General features: G+C 38.4%; 1 protein-coding gene across 1 annotated transcript in view; it reads left to right on the top strand.

The window, feature by feature from the left end:
- Positions 1-8,664: 8,664 nt before the first annotated feature.
- The window catches only part of LOC150081763 (alcohol dehydrogenase class-3-like), a 97,490-nt gene continuing 85,775 nt past the window's right edge, over positions 8,665-20,379 (top strand). Inside the window, exons 1-3 of the mRNA XM_090379625.1 lie at positions 8,665-8,762; positions 13,303-13,355; positions 19,475-19,576. Coding sequence (XP_090235751.1) covers positions 13,338-13,355; positions 19,475-19,576 — 120 coding nt within the window. The 5' untranslated portion in view covers positions 8,665-8,762; positions 13,303-13,337. The remainder of the gene's footprint in view (positions 8,763-13,302; positions 13,356-19,474; positions 19,577-20,379) is intronic.

The raw sequence follows: 20,379 nt of genomic DNA, 5'->3' as shown, positions 1-20,379 counted from the left end.
GCAAGAGGAAGGATTCCATCAGCATTGGGCTTATTCAATCGATTCAAAGGTTTCTAGTGAAGCCTTCCTGGCAAGAGCACCCTTTTGTTCCGTTCACTAGTGTCGTTGCCCTTCTGTGCACCAATTCCAGTAGATCTACATCCTGGTACGTAATCTAGGAAGTAATCTAGGATTACTTCCACCCATATGCAGTAGATTACTTCCACCCATATGCAGTATATATATATGAATTTGTCAATTTTAAACTTCAATTACCATTTCTCAGCCCATCTGCCTAATTTTTCTAGACCTTGTTGCATTAACCTTGATTATTGTCATTAACGACTCACTAGCTTTGTATCATCTGCAAACTTAGACATTAATCCTGATAGATCCTCATAATGTTCATTAATAAATATCGAAAACAACAGTGGGCCCTGCACTGAATCCTGAGCGACTCTACCAATAACATTAATCCACGAAGAGCAATGCCCATTAATAACCCCCCTCCCCTCTCTCTCTCTCTCTCTTTTGTACAGCAGGTAAGCTTCTCTAAAATCTAAGATGTGCCAAAATGATCTTTTTTTTTGCATCCAGTTCCTTTGTTACCACACTGTTCGACAAAATTAATGAACGGGTAGAAAAGGTGGTGCTTGCGATGAAGAGGGACAAGAGGGACAAAATTTGGTTTGGTGGTGTACCATACACTAGAGATGAAATGAGGAGCGTGAGAAACTTCGGACAAGTATAAGGGACATTTATAGGTGTTGTATAAGAATTACCAAAAAGGCCACATTATAGAAGTCGATAGAAGATGATCGAAAATATGGTCACGTGATATCACGACGGCGTATGATCTCCTCCAACGTTAAACAAGCCAGATAGCGAAACATGCTCCATATAAGGGTGTCTATAAGATTCTGTTTCAACAAATCCCATTCTTACTTCAGCTCATGAAGTGACCAAGGAGTTGGCTGTCGGCGTGTAATGCGACGCAGAAGAGTCTCCCAAACATTCGTTCTGATTTAAGTCTAGTGATCGTGGTGGCCTCGGCAGTCGGTGGACATCTTTATCTTCAAGATATTCCTCCACCAGTTGAGCTCTATGTGTAGTGGCATAGTCGTGTATGAAAAGAAAATCTGGGCCAACCGCACTACTAAAAAGCGGCACATAGGGTTCGCGGATCTGTTCTCAGAACTTCCGCGCAATTTCGGTACTTCTATGAAAAACATGAAGAGGGATGCGGTTGTTGATCATTGGAGACCACTGCCTCCACCATAGGTGTTCCTTTCTCTTATGTTGGAGGGATGGTACCGCATTTCTCGTTATCTCCAGGTGAAATATCGTGTAGGATCTATTTGCAGGCTCAAATGAGACTAAATCAGAGAACATAACTGCACTCAATGTCAGGACTCCAAGTCACGTATTCATGGCACCACTTTCGACGAGCTCTGTGGCGGTTTGGGGTTAATGGGATACAAATCACTGGCTTCCTTGCATAGGGTCTACCTGAATTGAGCCTTCTTAATACTGTCCTGTTGAAAATGTTCTCACCTGTGGCTTCGGCAACCTCAAGAGCAAGAATATCATAGAATTCCGTCTTGCTGTTAGAGCCAGATAGCCGTCTATTCTGGTTAACGTAGCCTTCGGGCGACTTTGGCCAGCTCTTCTTGTAATGCTATTTGAAGCAAGCCGCGGTGTGGTTTGCTTCAAATAGGATGTATCACCTATACCGTTAACTCACTATCGCTCTAAAACGCATGCCATCACAAATTCTGATGATACGCAGTGGTTTATGTGAGTAATTTGGGTAAATTTCAAGTGCAATAGTGAGCGTGATTAATTCTGATTTACATATAGTATATGCACGATTTCGCTGGCTGTGTTGTTAAACCAAAACATTTTGTATACTTTCAACAAATGTAGTGTATTGGTAAGGGAATTGTCTCTTACTAATGCACTTCATTTATCTTTTTGTTTATCGTAGTACAACTAATGATTCATGTATTTGTTCTAACATAAATTAGAATTCCCTCATTTTATTGAAGACTCTCCTGACATTACTTAGATACAGTTAAAACTAAGTGTTCGTGAATAGTTCACTATCGTGACACACACGAAGTTATTTACACTTTTTTTCCCTAGCATGACGTTCCTGTTCTTTTGAAGCAACGCTATCCTCTGCCTATCCTGCCAATATCGACTGTTGTGGCAACAAGCAAGAATTCTTGATGTGTGCAAGCGTTACAGTGACTACGTCATCATTACCCTTCAACTAGCAGTTCTCTGAACCTTAAAGCTATCCTCAATGATATTGACAAATATCACTGAGAATAGCTTAAAAAATCTCTTTGCATCACCTGTGTTCTAATGTGTTTCTCCTCTGCAAAATCGATTCCTTCCCACCTACAAGTGCGGGCCACACTGATAATTTCATCTCGGTACTTTTGCAGAGTCCTTCAAGTCTTGAATTAATCGGAAAGGTTTTCAGCATATGGTCCCTCCTATTATACCTGGAAAGAACTGCAGAGACATACATTGACTTAACTCGCTGCCTCTTTTTCAGCTGATTCTGTATTTATTCAAGAAATCAGTTCGGGTACCTTTAACATCATTAATTTCCAAATGAATATTAATGCTCTTTTTACCCTTTATCACCTCCCCTTAAAATCCTACAATCTGGTGACATCAGTAATTATTGCTCCCAGCAGAGACAGTCTGGTTTTAGTCCGTCTGTCCTTATTACAAAAAACTTTACCCGTTTCCCTGCCAATCGAATCTCCCAATAAAGTTAAATCCTGTTGAATCAGAGCAGTATGCACTTTACTATTGTGTTCTGAGGCCCGAATCAGAGATGCATCACTAGATAATTGGGTCTGTGATGAGTTCCCACTTGTCTCTAGGGCAAGTTCTGGTTTCTTCAGTCACTCAGATTGATTTAGTAATATACCAAGTTTTAATTTCAGATCGCTTCGCTCCTTACATCGAGCACAAAGAAATAATTGTCAGTTGAGTGATGATTAACGTCTAGATCAGGGGTACCCAAACTTTTAGAGAAGCGAGCCACATGAATTTTTAGAATATTTGGTGGGCCGGAGAATGCAGAGAAACGAATTTTATACCTACTTTTGATCTACAGATTCAAAAATAAATCGATGGATATGTAATATAAAATATACCAGTTTGTTTATATCAAAATTTAACTATTACTTATTTATTGTGCTAATCACAAAAATACAGTCAGCAACACAACAAAATTATAATTAATGTCGCATTCTACAACCACATTCATGCGATGAATGTGGTTGTAGAGTGCGACTAAGTTTCATAATATCGGATTTTAAAGTACTAGTTCCAATTCTTAAAAGGTAAATGTAAATGCGAGTCAGTTAGACGTGATCGTAAGTTATATTTCATTTTTGAAAAGGTCTTCTCACATGTACTTCCGAAAATTGATGTAACCTTTCTTGCAAAATTATGTACGTCAAACGGATTTTGCAAAAGTTCAAACACCTTTTGAATTATTTTTAAAATCAGAAAATCAAGCCGCAAAATTTTCCTGCAATAAACCAACGTTTTGAACAAAATTTTCAGTGGAAAAATTACAACCAGGCATATTTTTAGATAAATTATCGCAACATGGAAAATGTGAAAAAGTTATTACGAAGTAATTGACTTTTAAATAACTCCAGTTTTGTTTCAAATGTTTTGACATTATAATACAAGTTATTTACAAGTTTGTCTCGTCCTTGTAGTTTCATATGAAGAAAATTTAGGTGTTCACATATATCTGTTAAAAAGGCAAGGTTCCACAACCATTTGAGATCTGTAGACATGTATAGTATTTTATGTAAGGCGGCTCCCAATCGCTAGTTCAACTCCGCCGTGGCACACTGTGATGTTACAAAATCTCTGCAGAAAGGCCAGAAACGAGTGTAATGCTATGTTTATGTCGGTTATGTGTTTGTTATGTTGTTTAGTTATTTCTGGCCGCTTTGCTATCAGGAAGCAACAAGCACCAGGGTGGTGCGTCCTGATACCCGTCTACGCCGCGAGGAGGCGGGCCACAACTGAGCGCGAACCGCCGCAAACCTCGAATGTCACGTACTGAATGTCGAAATCATTCAAAATATGAGCAAATAAAATTAAATTTAACAGTAAATTAAAAAATCAGATAAATTAAAGATAAAAATAAGTAAAAAAAATAAAATTCATTAAAAATAAAGATAAAAATAAGTTAATAAAATGGGAAAAAACAAAATAATAAAAAATAATAATAATAAAATTTAAAAGAAAAAAAAGGAAATAATAATAAAAAAAATTATCCCGTACCAGTGTAAGGTGGTGCTAGCAATATGACTCCGCCTCAGGACCAACCTGAGGTTAGCAGGAAATAGAAGTCAAGAAGACACAGTGATGTCACTCGGCGTCATACACGTTTGTTAACCAACTGTCCAAGTCGAAGAGGGTACTTGAACAAAAAAAAAAAAATGGTGGTAGCGACGATGGTGATGGTATCACGAGATGGCGATGATATAGATGCAGGTCTAGACTGGAGGCAGTGCTGGAATAGGAATTGTTCCTGAAATTGGGGCACTACTGATGATTTGTCCACGTCTGGCAAAGGATTTATGTGCAAAATCTTGCAGAAGGTGAAATTTTTCTTTGGAGTCCAAGAGAGAAGACTCATTACCTGGGGAGAATGATTGACACAGAGTAGACGGAAGCTGACGAAGATCCAAGTAATATGGACAGGTGAAAAGAACATGCTGACAGTCTTCTGGGCTGCCACAGTTACAGAGGGGTGAATCAGACAGGTTAAACATAGCAAGTTGTAGAAGTTGATAGGTTAAATAGATTAAAGGCAGAACTTGACAAATATTTCAAGCGAGTAAGGGTTTTTTTTTTGTCTGATGCTATATAAACTTGCTTTTTTTTTTTTTTTTTTTTTTTTTTGTTGGCGGCTTCTGTGGCCATAATGCACCTCCCAAGATTTTTTCAGTACTTTGATCCAAGCCCGAGGCGGGATTCGAACCCGCGACCTTTGGGTTGCCAGGCAAGCACTTTACCCACCCGGCTAGCCCTGTTGGCATATAAACTTGCTTTCTTGCATCATGTGCCTTTGCTAATGCTAACGCTAAGTTTAGCACGAAGGGAACCATGACCAGTTAGAAGGAATAGTGCGGAGACTCGGACTGAACCATTTTAGAATAGACTTTTGTAAGGCAAAGGACACAGATGGAATAAATTTATTGTGACCATCTTTTGAAGAAGAAGAAGACCACCGATCTTGCCAGAGTTGAACCAGGTGGTCCCAGCAACGAGTTATTTTCGGTTTAGGATCGCAGTGGATATTAACAGTGAAGCCTAAAAATTCAACTGGAATGGCATGTCTAAGGTAACAGCAAAAACCTCGAAAAGCGATTTGGAGATCCAGAGGTAGGCAGCCGTTTAAAACCTGGAGCGCAGCTGTTTGAGATCTGACAGTGCCGTAACAGGTTTCAATTTTCGTTCATAAATAGATCTATTTCGCTTCAAAGTTAAAAAAATCGCTTCAACACGTTACCGCTACTCAACCATTTAGTGTGGCACAACAAATCACCGTATTCAGGCTCAATAGTTTAAAGAAAATTTTTGAATTTAAGATGATTCAGACCATTCTTGATAACAAAATTTACTGTTGATATTAGTTTTTTTTTTTTTTTCATGAAAACCCCAAACACGAAAGGTATCAAAACCTATAGTACTTAGTACCGTGCATGGGTTGAAGGAGAAGTATGGGGAGGGGGATATTACAGTTGACATGCTGAATCTACGCCCAAATATTTTCCGCACAAAGACTGCTGGTGAATTATACAATAAAATTGCGTTGGTTTTTTTTAATATTTTTACTCTCGAGATATTTATGAAGCTGACCAATAAACCCAATTTTTTACAGACTATGTTTTTAGCGCCATTCGTCCTAACCGCTGATAGCAAATCCCAATTCAATTTGAGGCCGTCAATTGCTTCTGACACACTCAAATATTCACCTGTTATATCTTTCAAGACTTTTAATGCAACTAGCCCTTCATTACTGCAAAATTTTGATTTACACCTCGGATATAAATTAGTAAATGCTCGGCTACCTTAGATTTCCTGCAAGGAAATCTAAGGTAGCCGAGCATTCTGGCCTCTTGACAAAGCTACTGGCCGCAACTTTTGCCCATCTCTTTCCCACCTCTGTCAAAACTAGATGGTTCTATTGTCACTTCAGCCAAGGACAAAGCTGACCTGCTGGCATCCCATATTAATGATCTCGATAAAACACCTCCCACCATTCTTAACACGCTCCATTCAATTCCTCCTGTGCTCTTCCGTCGAAAGGATGTCAGAAGGATTTTGACGAATCTTGACGTTAAGAAAGCTCCAGGTCCTGATGGTTCTCAGAACCTGTGCTCCTGAACTTACTTCTGTTCTTTGCCACCTTTTTTCATTTTATTATTCCAAAGGTGTTTTTCCTTCTGCTTGGAAATTTGCTCGTGACCAGCCAGTTCCTTAAAATGGTGACAAATCCCTCCCATCCAATTGTCGTCCCATTGCAATTACTCTTTCTAAAGTAATGGAGAAATCAATTAACAGCCGACCGTTAAACTGTCTAGAAACCTTTCGTCTGATCAACAATCGCCAGTATGTATTCCGTCAGAATCAATCCACTTGTGATATTCTGGCAAAATTCGATGGAAGAGTTCGGTGAAACAGAAGCAGTTGCTCTTGACATCTCAAAGGCTTTCGATCGTGTGTAGCATAAAGGTCTTCTAAACAAGCTTCCATCTTATGGTTTGCCAACTATTTTCGTAGTGATCGTAGATGGCTCTCTGTCTTCAAACTTTTCCACTAATACTGCTGTTGCCCAAGTTCTGCTTTTTCCCCCCACTCTTTTCCTCTTGTATATTAATGACCTTCTTCGATTAACCAGAAATCCTATCCATGACGATAGCACATTGCATTTCACTTTCCAGTTTGAGAAACTTCGCCTTGCTCAATCAGCTTCAACTTCTCGAATATCCGCTACCAATTCCTTAAATACCGATCTCCAGGTAATTCTCAAGTGGGGCAAAGAAAATTTTAGTTGATTTCAATCCTTCTAAAACTCAGTCTTGTCTTATATCTCGCAAAAAGGATTCTTCTGCTCCTAAGCTTATCTTTAGTGACACTCCATTTCTAAGCAAAATGATATATCTCTTTTGGGGATTACCCTGACTTCGAATCTCTCTTGGCACAAGCACATTGCAAATATTGCTTCTTCTGCATCTAAAAAACTTGGTTTTCTCTTTCGCTCTCGGCACTACTTTTCTTCCAAACAGCTGTTCACTTAGTACAAATCGCAAATCCACCCTACCATGGAATATTGTTCCCACATTTGGGGCGGTGCCTCCGAAACCTCTCCCAGGCTTCTAGATTCCATTTAGAAGAGGGCAGTTAGGTTAATTCATCTCTGACAGAGTCTCTCCACTCGCTGTCTCATAGACGTACTGTTTGTGCTGCATGCCTCTTCTACAGATACTTCCATGGGCACTGTTCTTCTGAATTGGCTTCTATAATTCCCGCTCTCTCTTTCAAAACAGTCCGAACACGTGCCGCCACCAGCCAACATCCATTTACTGTCCAACTTCAAACCCACAGAACCAACTTTTTATCTTCCTCGTTTATTTGTTCAACTGCCATTTTCTGGAACAACCTTCCTTCATACGTATTTCCTGAAAATTACAGTCTATAGAAGGTCAGGTCAAATGTCAACAAATGTCTTCTTTCGTCTTCTCAACCTCCAACCCATGCACGGTACTACAGTCACATGCACGGTGACTGTAGGTTCTAATACCTCTCCTGTTTGGGGTTTTCATAAAAAAAAAAAAAAAAAAGAAAGAAAAAAGTATTTCCGAGAATTAACTGGTATAAAATAAGCGGCATCATAGGGTGAAATGTATTAGTATTATTACCAGTTTTCCTCATGGGGTGTTAGAAATGTGTTCACTTTCAGTCAGAAAGAGTGCAGTGAAATTATTCAAGTTCACGTAACGAACATGAGCTTTTCATTGAATTTTAATAATAAACCCCAGTAATAAATAAATGAATGATTATCCGGGAAGTACAGATTTCATTCTGCAAAAGTACATTCTGCTTCACCCTCAATATTTCCCTTTTTTTATTGAACATCCCTAATGCAACTGTTTGATCGTTACGAGACCGCCTCAGCAATGTAAACTCGGCAAAAATGAGACCCGAGGTGTGTTTGCGATTTCAGCGAAGCCGCGGAAACAAATCCTATCGTTATGGCCACGAAGAAATTTCATATGTACGCGTGCGTTCTCGCGCGCGTGGCTGTTTTGAAAACCAAAACAAATCATTGTCATAGAAACCAACGTGTGCCTAGTTTCTGAACTTCTCTTCTGACCAGATCGTCGTCGGTTATATGATATTTTAAACTCGTATAATATTCTTGGCACAAAATGATAATTGCGTGACAGTTATGAAGGTAAACGGAAAAACCGTTTCGCTTTCATACAACTGCTAGGAAGAGGCGGGAGTTTCGGATGACAGCAGTGACAGGTGAATCGCTGAATAGCCTTGCGAACCTGTTTCGCACAACGTATAGCGGAAACAGCCATACACGCATGCTTAATTTTATCGTAGTGGCGCTGCAAAAAGAGAATGTCCGTGGGTAGAAAAAAGAAAATCATTTGCGGCCTTGAATCACTCTGTCCAGAAAGTAGTCGGGTTGGAAACCAACTGTTGATCGCCAGGTAAAGTAGCATTTGCGATTAAATTTAAAGCTGCTGGAGTAATTAATTAGAAATAGCGTTATTCATAAATGAAATTCAATCCTTAAATAGCTTAATTATTTTCATAACTTTATTAATTTACTCTGGCGTGGATAGTGAGTGTTACTTTAGGTGCCAGATATGCTCTTCTGAATGGGGGTCGCTATTGTCATCATTACTAGGAAGGTAATGGTGGTCATCTTTGGGATATTTCCATGTTGAATGGAGGACCCGATGTAATTGTGAAGTTTGACAACGGTTGGCTTTCCTATGTCTATCGTAACAGTTCACAAATTGAACTTCGTTAATTAATCTAATGCAAACTGAAATAAGCTAAGAGATGGTGGGGGGGAAAAGAAATCAATACATATAATCTTTATTGTATACCATTTTGTGTATACAATAAAGATTATATATGTATTGATTTCTACTCACTCACAGGCCTTTACAGAGCAACGTTAACTTCTATTTTTATATTCTTCATTGAGATATGGGGTTATTTGTTATTTGGTTTTTAGGAGCATTAGCAACTAAGGCCATATTGCTCCGTGAATATGCGGTCATTCCCGAGATATGGGGATATAGGTTAATGATAGTGATATAGGTAGCTATATTAAGATAACTTAATTATATGATGGATACCTATTGCTGTACAGATTAATAAAATTGTAATTTACCGTTATGGTAAATTGTGGTATATAAATTAACTACAGTCAGCTAACATTTTGATTGTCGTATTTTAAGTGTATTTTATCCCGAAGTAGCGTGAAGTTGAGGTGGTCTGTTATTCGCGAGGTATAATTATTTACGAAACCTATGTTTGTAAGAAATCCTTTGCATCGTACAGCAAAAGAAGTCAATTTATTGCAATATATAATAAATAAATGAATTGCATCGCAATATTCCTTTCATGGCTAGAGAGCTAGGGGTTAACAGTGCAAATTATAGAAAACATAAAAGGAAGAGAATATTAACATAAATGCTAGTACAAATATATAGTAACATGAAGAGGACTTGAGAAAGAGAGAGAGAGACAGTCTAATTGCATAATGAAAGTGCAAAAATTTGCCATTATTCATCACGACACTAAAGAAAGTTCTCACTTCGTGACAGACAGTATAGGCGCTCTTTAGAGTGGAGAAGGATCAGGAACAGGAATCTGCAACTCGAGGATGCACTGCTTTTTATTCCCATTACAAGCGAACTTATTAAGGGCAGCATCGAGTAACTACGCATGTGAGAGCATCTGAATAGGCAGAAATCAAGCGGACAGGTGAAGATGGCTGGGGTGCAAGCATAGTTGGTATTTCTCGTAGGGTTGACTGAGGTATTTTACAAGAACTCGTCTCGCTAAATGATGGTGCATGTGTATATGTAAAGGACGGCATGTGGAACATCTGTTCTACTCCCCTCGTGCCTCTGGGAAGAACACAATCGCTGTAAAAGGGCTAGAAATGTGATTGGTGTAGGTTTGTGTGAATAGTGTACGTGGCCTGGCCACTTGGGTACCCAGAAGCATCAGTCACCTGGAGAGATGATTCAGGACACTCGTCCACACCTCGGGAAGCTGGGCCAGTCCTAGTAGAGCACCTATTGTCTCAAAAGAGAAAAGAATTTTCTTTTCTGTATTTTGAACAATGACTGTATCGTTAGAATAAGTATGATGAAAGACCACAAACATCTCGTTTAAGCATTCATTCGATTTTTAAAAATTAAAATGATAATCTTATTTAATGATACACAATGATGTGTGTGTGGGGGGGAGGTTTTCTGTTCTTTCTTTTTATATATTACATGTTATTTATTTTATATTTTATTATATTTACTTTTTGGTTTTATTCCTTACATTATATTTATTTTAACCCTCTTTGTTATTTATCTCTTCCCTTATATTTATTATTACCTAATAAAAGTACTTTGCAATTCCCCTCTTTGCAATCTGACTCGTATGTCTATCAGGAGCTTTCGGGTTCTAAGTGGTTTCTATATTATTATGTTCCTCCTTTGGGTTTGGCTGTATGTTCAAAATGACTAAACAAAGACTTCGTTTAAAATATAACAAAGTTTTATTACATATATTTAAATAAATGAAATAGTTCAATGATCCAGTACATATTATAATTGGTATTGTTCTATTACCGTACAAGCATAAAATGATTGGTTAAGTTTAGTTATATTCTTGTACAACCTTTTCCATTATATCACAAGGCTAACAACATCTTTCTTATGCCACTCTTTTTATACGTTACTTAGTAAAACATTCTCTGAGTAAATCATTTTTTATTCTAATAGATCAGGCTTGTCTCTCACGTTCCAATCTTCCTTTTCTTTTTTTTTTTACAATAAGATTTCTCTGTTAACAACATTAAGGGTAATCCTTTTCTAATTAGATTATTTATCTTTTTTAATACATTAGCATTCATCTTTTAAATCAATATTTATCTCAATCTCTAAATTATGCTAACAACCTTACTTCTGACTTGTCAGCTTATGACAGTTCAGTGTATCACATATATATATATATATATATATATATATATATATATAACACTCTTTCTATAATCGCTCTGAATTATCCCACTTCCAAAACTGTTACCTTACTTTACATTACTCAAGAAAATTTTCTACATCTATGAATCTTTCTCTCTCTCTACCTTTATCTAGGGAACGTTATATTAATTACACATTTTTTTAAAGTACATATCTCTTATTATATATGTTACAATGTCCCTCTTATAATTCCTAACCCTTCTTTAAAGTCCTATAATTTACAAGTGAATACTCATGTTAATTAGACACTTACTTCTGATACTGAACAGGATCTTTTGGTAGGGCCTTTCGTTTCTCAATGGGCTGTAGTCGTCTCGATAGGGCATCACTGAGTCTCTTAGGAATTTATGGTACTGAACAGGATCTTTTGGTAGGGCCATTCAGTATGGTACTGAATTTCTGATACTGAACAGGATCTTTTGGTAAGGCCTTTCGTTTCTCAATGGGCTGTAGTCTACGTCTCGATAGGGCATCACTGAGTCTCAGGAATTTATGGGCTAGTCTTCGATACTGCTACTGAGCTTTCGGTTCAGCTATTCTGGCGGGCTCGGGCCTACAACTTTACCTTCTCAGCTCACTTATCTGCGCATTGGCCTTTATCACTGCCTTCAGATGACAAGTGTTGTGTAAGGAGAGAAATAACTAGGGTTATTTCTCACCTTACACAACACTTATTTTCACCTGGCCACTTTCACTACTTTCCGATTACGGACTAGGCTTATTTCTCTTTACACTTCATTCGTTTACATACAGTCCACTTTCACTACCTTCCGATGACGGACTAGGCTTATTTTCTTCTTACTAAGGCTCCTACTTTCAGCTTCACAAGGCTGCTTCTTTCGGTTTACCAAGGCTCCTCCTTTCACTTATTTTCACCTGGCCACTTTCACTACCTTCCGATGACGAACTAGGCTAATTTCTCCTTACACTTCACTCGTGTACATACGGGCCACTTTCACTACCTTCCGATGACGGACTAGGCTTGTTTCTCTCCACTATATTTCTTCCATCACCTACCATATGACCAACTACTCGACTGTTCTTTTCTATCATGAAACTCATCTAACCTTTCTTAAATTACTGAGTGTACTTAAATTTATCTAACCCTTCACAACTTACTACTCCATCTTAACTTTGTCAGAACTTTCTCAACTGGCTGACAGGACAGGACTCTTGGCTACGTGCGCTCTCTTTTTGTTCTCCGAATTTGTGTACCGTCCTTTTTTGTTGGCCCACCTTCGCTCAGAAATTTAACCACTCGTACTTCAATATTTAAATTTACATCCTGACTATTCGCTAGCGTGGGTTTCCCATGCTATCTCCATCCCCGCTAGATTCAACCTCCCATTTTAATATCAATATTCCTTTCCCAGGCCGTCTGCTCTCTTTTGAAGTTAGCCGAACATAGCCACAGACACGTGTTACTACTTCGCACTTACTCTAAATTTCTGTGGAACAAGCTATTGCAGACAACCAGATGCTAGCCCTATTGTTTTGGACACTATATTAATCGTGTACTTACTTCCTGTTTGCCTCCCGGAGTCTCTGATCAAAGGGATGTTCAGACTAATCTGGCTCACCTTTTTATTGTTGTTCTCGAGCGACCCTGCTATCCGTTTTAGACCTTTAGATTTGTTTACGGTACTTGTAGCTGAGAGTTTATCCATCTGTTGGTAGAAATTTTCGCGCAGTAATTCCTACTACTCTCCCTTCTCTTCGATTAACCCTCTCCTTAATTTAATCTCCCCCCTTTTTTAACGATCCACTTCGTTCAATTTATTTGTTATATTTTATTTTACAATATAACTATTCCTGACGTATTCTTTCTTACTAAATTTCTCAATTTGGGAACGACGATCTGTTATCTTTATATACAATTTCCTTGTAAGATTTTATATCTTACAGATGTTAGTAAAATTGCATAATATATAATTTTACAGAGCTTAAAGCATTTTTATGATTTCTTTTCTAGCAACAAATAAAAGATTCCGAGGAATTAAGTGCACTATGTCGCACGTTGGTAAGGTAAGTATCTTAAATTATTTTTAAGAAGTTGCCAGAACAGTGTCTGTGCCTTATCGCAGTAAATGGGTTTAAGTGAATTTTTTTTATGTTCTGCAACTAAGAAATGCACATTTTATAAATAAAAACATTTTTGATCAATTTCTTCAAAAAATATGGTTGTTCAACCTCTAGTAAAACATCATAATGCATACGAATATTGAGAATTATGTAAGGCTGACACTGCAATTCCTATCCCTTAATCTGTATAAAGTTTAAAAATAATTTAAACACGTGTCGTTTGTATACCCATTTTATAAACCCACAAACACGAAAGGTATCAAAACCTATAGTAGTACCTAGCATCGTGCATGAGTTGAGGGAGTTGGGGGGGGGGGGGGGGTGGAGCTGGAAACTTTGCTCTGGAGACGAAACATGAGTTTCACCAGAAAAGTGATGTTAACAATTAGTTGGCTTCATTCTTTTAGATGCGTTTATTTATATTTATTTCTTTTATTTCTAAAAGCAATGCATTTATTTCTATTAATAAAATAAATAAAATTCTCTTCAAGTAGTAGGTAATACCTGATCGCGCCAAAAAAGCATACTTGAACAGTTGTTCCTCCAAATTCCGGTAACTTTATAATAAAAGTAACTGGACACCTGCACATTTCAAAGTGTCTTTTATTGATGCAAAGTGGAAGCCATTTTAGAGCATATGCTTCAAGCCACGGTAAAATTATACAACTATTTGTGTGATTAATGCAGTGTATCAGATTGCACGTGGATGCAATTTGATTGGAGAACAGTTTCGCTGACTTATTAGTAGAAATTGATAAAGAATTGTTGAATCACACTTCACTACTTGAAGCACTTCTTTGTTTCTTATGGTATAAGTATATATTTTTTCTTCCTTTGTTTTGTTATTATAATCAAGCTTCAGACAAACAGCTTTGGGTGAATCCATTCAAAAATATACAGCGTGATTTTTTTTATTCATTATACCATTCGATTCGTTTGAAGAATATAAAGTATTGTTTGGAAACAGAAATTAACACCGGAACTACATTTAGGCGTTCGGAAATTTATGCCACAACTTGTTCAATGTGTCCTCCACATTTATTAATGTGTTGCTTTCGGAGTGTTGAGTTGCGAAGAGCATGAATATCATCTTCAATCCCTTTCTTCGACACAGGAATGGTTCGTGGATTCTTCGGAAACACTGTCTTTGAGATAACTCCAAAGATGAAAATCACATGAGTTTAAATCAGATAGCATTGGAGGGCCACGCTAGTCCTTTGCATCAAAGTAAATAAACAGGCTTTCTGTTTATACTCCGGGATGACCACATGGCCAGAGAATAAAGTAGTCATGCGAGCTTGAACTACGGTCACTCAAAACGCCGGTACTTACGCACCTTCACACTTGACAACACCACTACGACGGCAGCGGTTAGGAACCACTCGGTTGTCAAATCGTCCTGGAACTCCAGCCAGAACTAATTTGAATAATCAGTTGTTATTCATGCCAATGTCATACCAATTCAAAAAGGCACAGACACTGAGGTAGATGGTAGTTGTGATTTCTGTTGCAGAGAGTGAATACCACACAGTGACCCTTCGGACACGTAAATGATTTGAAATAATAATGTGTGGGTTCTCTAGAGCGCTGTTATTCGCATATCCGTCTAAATGAAAGTGCGCTTCGTCATAAAACCAAACTTTGTTTATAATGCTAAGTTCTTGCTCTAAGAGTGCACTGAATTCCGTGGCAAAGTGAACACGTCGTTCTTTAGTATTCGGTGTTAGTAGTCGGCCGGAGCCGACCGGGCTAGCCGAGTGTGTAAAGTACCTGCCCGGCAACCCAAAGGTCGCGGGTTCGATTCCCGCCTCGGGCTTGGATCAAAGTACTGCAAAAACCTTGGGAGGTGCAATATGGCCACAGAAGCCGATGCGCCAACAACTACCAAATCAAAAAAAAAAGTAGTCGGCCGAACTGAAGGATATGCAGACAACTTACTGTTATAAAACTTGCTTCCGCTGTAAGACATCCTTGTTTGTTATGAAAGTTTGCGCAAACTGTTTCTTGCGCTTCGCAGCAAGGTTTTCCGAGATTAATCGAACCTCCTGGTGTTGTTAATTGACCGGCAGCCTATATGAACTTTTGTCTAAAACACTTCCTGTTCTCTCAGATGATTCATTAACCCCACTATTTCTTTGATTTGTTGGCCCATTACGCACGCCTAAGTATTAAGTAGAAACAGTTGAACTCCCACTACTAAAGTATTACTTAACAATAAATATATATATATTTTTTTTTTTTTTGCTCAATTCTGTATGCCGCCATTTTTTTCAAATCAGTTGGAGATTATTCAATTAATGCCAATCAAATCTCCCAGCTTTTCTCTGCAGAGTTATGATATTGTTGTTGGTATGAAAAATGTGAAGCGTGCGAAACTGCAAAGAAAATAAATAGCTTGATGAATAAAAAAAAAAAATCACCCAGAACAATTCATTTCGAGCTCAATTCTATTATAGATGAAGCATATGAAGTTGCCACTTCAAAGCAACCAGCGAATTTGCTGATACACTGTACTGGGATTTCGCCTTTCGATAGGAATGTCTTTAAAAAAGGTTCTGTTAAATACTGTGGCTCTATTACTAAATCAGAGGAGTTGACAATTAATCATTTCAACAATGATTACAAATGCTAACCATAGCAGTCACGCAATTTGAACCACGGGCCCTTTAAACGTGCGTGCTTTTGAGTGGACCGTGGCCTCATATACTCGTGTTTCTGCCCTTGACCTATTTCGGGATTGATAAAAAAATTAATGTCTTCTTCCGAGCCATAATCGTTACAAGTTCGTTCAGCAGATACAAGTCTTAGTAGTAAAATTTTTCTTAGTTGCACCAACTTTATCATCGAGTCGTCATCCAACAGATTCAGAAAGAATAGATCTACTAAAAATTTGACCAGTCCTTGAAAAAACAAACACAGAAGATATTAGATTTTAAAGAAATTGCTTTCAAATGCTTACGAATAAATCAAGTCACAGCTGGGTTCCTGTCCGTCTGTCCGCGCGCCCACCGATAAGGGGATATCTGAAACGGTTCCTTCTGGACAATAACACTCAATTGAGAATAAGCAGAACACTCGTCTTCGGAGGAAACGCTACTTATTTGAAATGCACGAATGAGTAAGGTGAACAACTTTGCAATGAACAACTCATTGCAAAGGATTCACAAAACGAGATGTTGTATATTGATGTCTCTTATAAAGAAATTTCAATTTCTATTTTATTGTGGCTACTTATAATTTAATGTCCTGCACTAATTGTACGTTGATTGGTACAATATGTGTTATAGAATAAAGGTCCACCACTGCATCCTCACTGGGAGACCGCGAACAAATTTTTGATAATAGGAAGGTGATATTTTGGTCCATTCCCCTAACAGCACAGCCTGTCTCGAAGCAGACGCTCCGTACATGCCAGTAAAGCTTTTGCATACTCATGGATCGAAAACGAGTAGTTACAGGTTGTGCAGTATGACATGATCACTAGCATGTTGCCACAGTGCAGAAAGTGTTACCGACTTGTAGAATGTCAATGTATCTCGTAGCATTCAATTTGTTTCTGAAAATAGCGGAAAATGGACTGTACTGGATTTGAGTGGTTAGAACACTCTTCCAATTTTCAGAGCGTTAAATATTTGATCGTATTGTATAACTGATTTCGTGGTTTTTTTCCCGACTTGCTGCTAAATGTGGGTAACGTATTGTTTTCCAGGACGTCTAGATAGACCTCGGCATTCATGGTTTTGTCCGAAACAACCAATGAATCTGTCCTTGGCCAGACCATGAAAAACAGTCCCAGACCATCACGCTGCTTCCGGCAAACTTCATTATCGGGACAATACAGTCCAGCAAGTCTCAGGGACATCCGCCATACTCAAGCATGACTAGCAGAGTGATAGACCATGTACCGTGACTTGTTACTCCAAAGCACAGCTTTTCATTGGTCCATGGGCCAAGAATATCTGGCCTTACACTAAGCTAGAAGGCATCTGGTACTTGACGGGGTGATTAGTGGTTTGTGGACGGTCGCAGGACCGTGGTAAACTGTATCATGCAGTACCCTGCTCACTGTACCGGTGCTGAGATGTGTTGCAATCATCTCACTGTCGTGTGGTCCAAGTGTGTTAGAATTGTCCGCTCGGATCGCAGGTCGACGTTGTCGACCTGCGATCCGAGCGTACAATCCTTTGCAGGGCTCTCTTCACATACCGTCAGATTCGGAAGTTTTGCGAGTTGTTTCGTGACGGTTGCAGCACCAGTCCGCTTCCATTTGCAGATCGCATTACCAATCATGGACCTAGGAATCTTCAATGCCGTTAATGTCACGTGCAGACTGATTGCTATAAATAAAATAATAAATTTTCTGTTTATACTCCGGGACGACCACATGGCTAGAGGAGTTTATAAGATAGAGAGAGAAAGAAAATACAAGAAACAGCTGTGTGACGCTCTATTATCATCCCACGCTGGAAGTCTATTAATTCCATTCATAATCGTACTGCTGTCCAAGTAACCTGCCACCCCCGCCACATTTGCATAAAAAGGCATTTTTAATAGGGTAAAGAAAACACATTAAAAATAGATTTTTCAGAATATAATTCTAACCTAGTATTTAATGCGATGGTTATACTTGCATATAAATAAATTTTCTGTTTATACTCCGGCACGACAACCAAGTCAGTAGAGTTTACAATAAATCGTTAATACAAATATTTATCGTATTTAGTAGTCACGGGCTTGAACCCCGGTCCACTCAAGGAACGCGTGCTATGCACTCCTGACCACGCGGCTACGTCAGGTCTATCTGGGCAAGCAGCTTCAAAATTCGCGGATGAGTGTTTGTTAAAGCCAACCTCATGTCATCCTGAACCTTCAGTCTGTTTCTTGCCTTGGTTTTGATATGAAGAAGCGTTGAAAATCCACTCTCGCAGAGATATGTAGAGGCAAATGGAAGTAAAACTCGAAAGGCAAGCATGGTGACATTTGGATATGACTGACACGTAGCACACCAGAACTGAGTCGGCAATTTTTCATAAAACAAACTACGTGCCGAGGAATTGTTCCGCAGATCCAAGAATTCATCCTGTACTTCATCGGGAATTCTGGGTACATTCAGGGAAGCAGAGAATGGGTTTCGTACCAGTGCAGCTTTTTCTTCTTCTGTAAGCTCAGGGCAGTACCGCTGAAATTCCTTTTCAAAGTGCCTAGTAATCTCCTCCTTCAGATTCCTCTACCACACTGCAGAGTTTTTAAAACATGGCAATGTTTCCAAGATTTACTTTCCGACGCCAGTTTTGCAGTTTGGACACAAATGCCTGAAGATTGTCTTGAAATTGGATAATGTGTGCTTCCTTTCCCTGAAGTTTCAGGTTCAGCTTATTTACTGGTCTTTCTATCATGGCGCCAACTAAAGGTGGTTGACTATTGGCGAACTAAGTTCGCGCCAGTTTGCATTAGACGGCTCATCGCGAGCATTATTGAATTACATTATTGCAAACATTTCAGCGTTAGCAAAACATACGGGGCGATCTTCAACTGCGTTAAAAGAGCAACTCACCTTTATTCGACGGTCCGTATTCGACAGTCTGTTATTCACACATCGAGTCACCGATCAAAAATGAATTTTGATATTGAATTTTGCATCATAGTGAATATTTTTTTCAGTATTCGGGTTCCCAACCTGTGGGTCGCGACCCACAGGTTGGGAACCCGGGCCATAGACCATATTTATAGTTGTGTGTGACACGACGTGCTTGGGTATGATGTGACAAATTATCAACTGAGGGGTATCCGGATATTACTGTTAGGGTAGTGTATAAAATAATGAAACAAGGGAGTCGAGAAGTTAAATTTAATGTGTCCAATTATTGATAAGATATAGTACAAAATGCATTACTCAATGTTCAAATTCAAATTAAAATATTATCTAAACTTGTAGCAGTTTGAGTTGCATTAAATGATATCCGACATCAATCTATCTGAGCTGATCATTTTAATTTAAATTTTTGCTTTTTTTTGTTACATTTTTTTCTCTTGCGTTCAAAAGTTAATATTGACCCTTTCAGCCAATAAAATGTCGTGCAGCAGTGTCATGGGAACCAAACCAACCTTATGTAATAGAAGAAGTGGAAGTAGCTCCACCTAAGGAAGAAGAAGTAAGAATTAAGGTACGTATAGCCTTTCTGCATTATGTCATAATGAAAATATAGTTTTTTTTTTTCTTTTTTTTTCCTCATGTCTGAAATGTATTAGTGGAAGCAGCAACGTAGTGAAAAATCGAAGTACAGTACTCCAGTCTCCGCAACATTATGAGGATTGCACCATTATAAAATATATTCTAACCTTCCAGCAGAGTCTACTGGGGTTATGTACCCTTGTAGACTCTAGGAAGACGATTAAAAAAATTCGGCAATCTCCATTTCTTCTCCCGCCCCCCTTTTTTTTTTTTTAATGTAGTCCACACTATTCTGAAAGTCGTTGAGTTCCAGTAGTAAATTTGAGTCAGTATTTATAAAGTCTGGAAAATGTTCTGAATAACCAATTGTATTCGTTGAATTTACTCCACGATGTAACCTGTAGCAAATTTAAACGTAGTTAGTCTGTTTTGAATAAAGTGATAACGGATTGTTTTTTTTTTTCAAGAAAAGACACAAAAAATTAATCCATACGACTAAATTTAATAATTCCACGTTCTTCAAAGAAAAAAGAAAGAAAAATGGTTACTGATTTCTTAAAACAGATACATTCCATAAAGCATTCCAATCTAACCAGATAATCAAATCCTTTTTATCCTACTTTTGGAAGTCGTTATCGAGTCTTGAGTAACCTGGAGTGAGGACCTCTTGACGCCGGCGTCTATAAATCTCGCTCGGAATTACTGAGACTAAATAATATCCACTTCCAAAATCAGATCGAGTAAAGCTGAGCCACGTACGCTATGCGTGGGAAAAATGGTTCCCTTTATAGACAA

This window comes from Mastigoproctus giganteus, chromosome 8, assembly GCF_048544385.1.
Source record: "Mastigoproctus giganteus isolate SK-2022 chromosome 8, ASM4854438v1, whole genome shotgun sequence".
Classification (NCBI taxonomy): domain Eukaryota; kingdom Metazoa; phylum Arthropoda; class Arachnida; order Uropygi; family Thelyphonidae; genus Mastigoproctus; species Mastigoproctus giganteus.
Note: the sequence above shows the minus strand (reverse complement) of the source record. Positions and strands in the feature narration are given on the sequence as shown.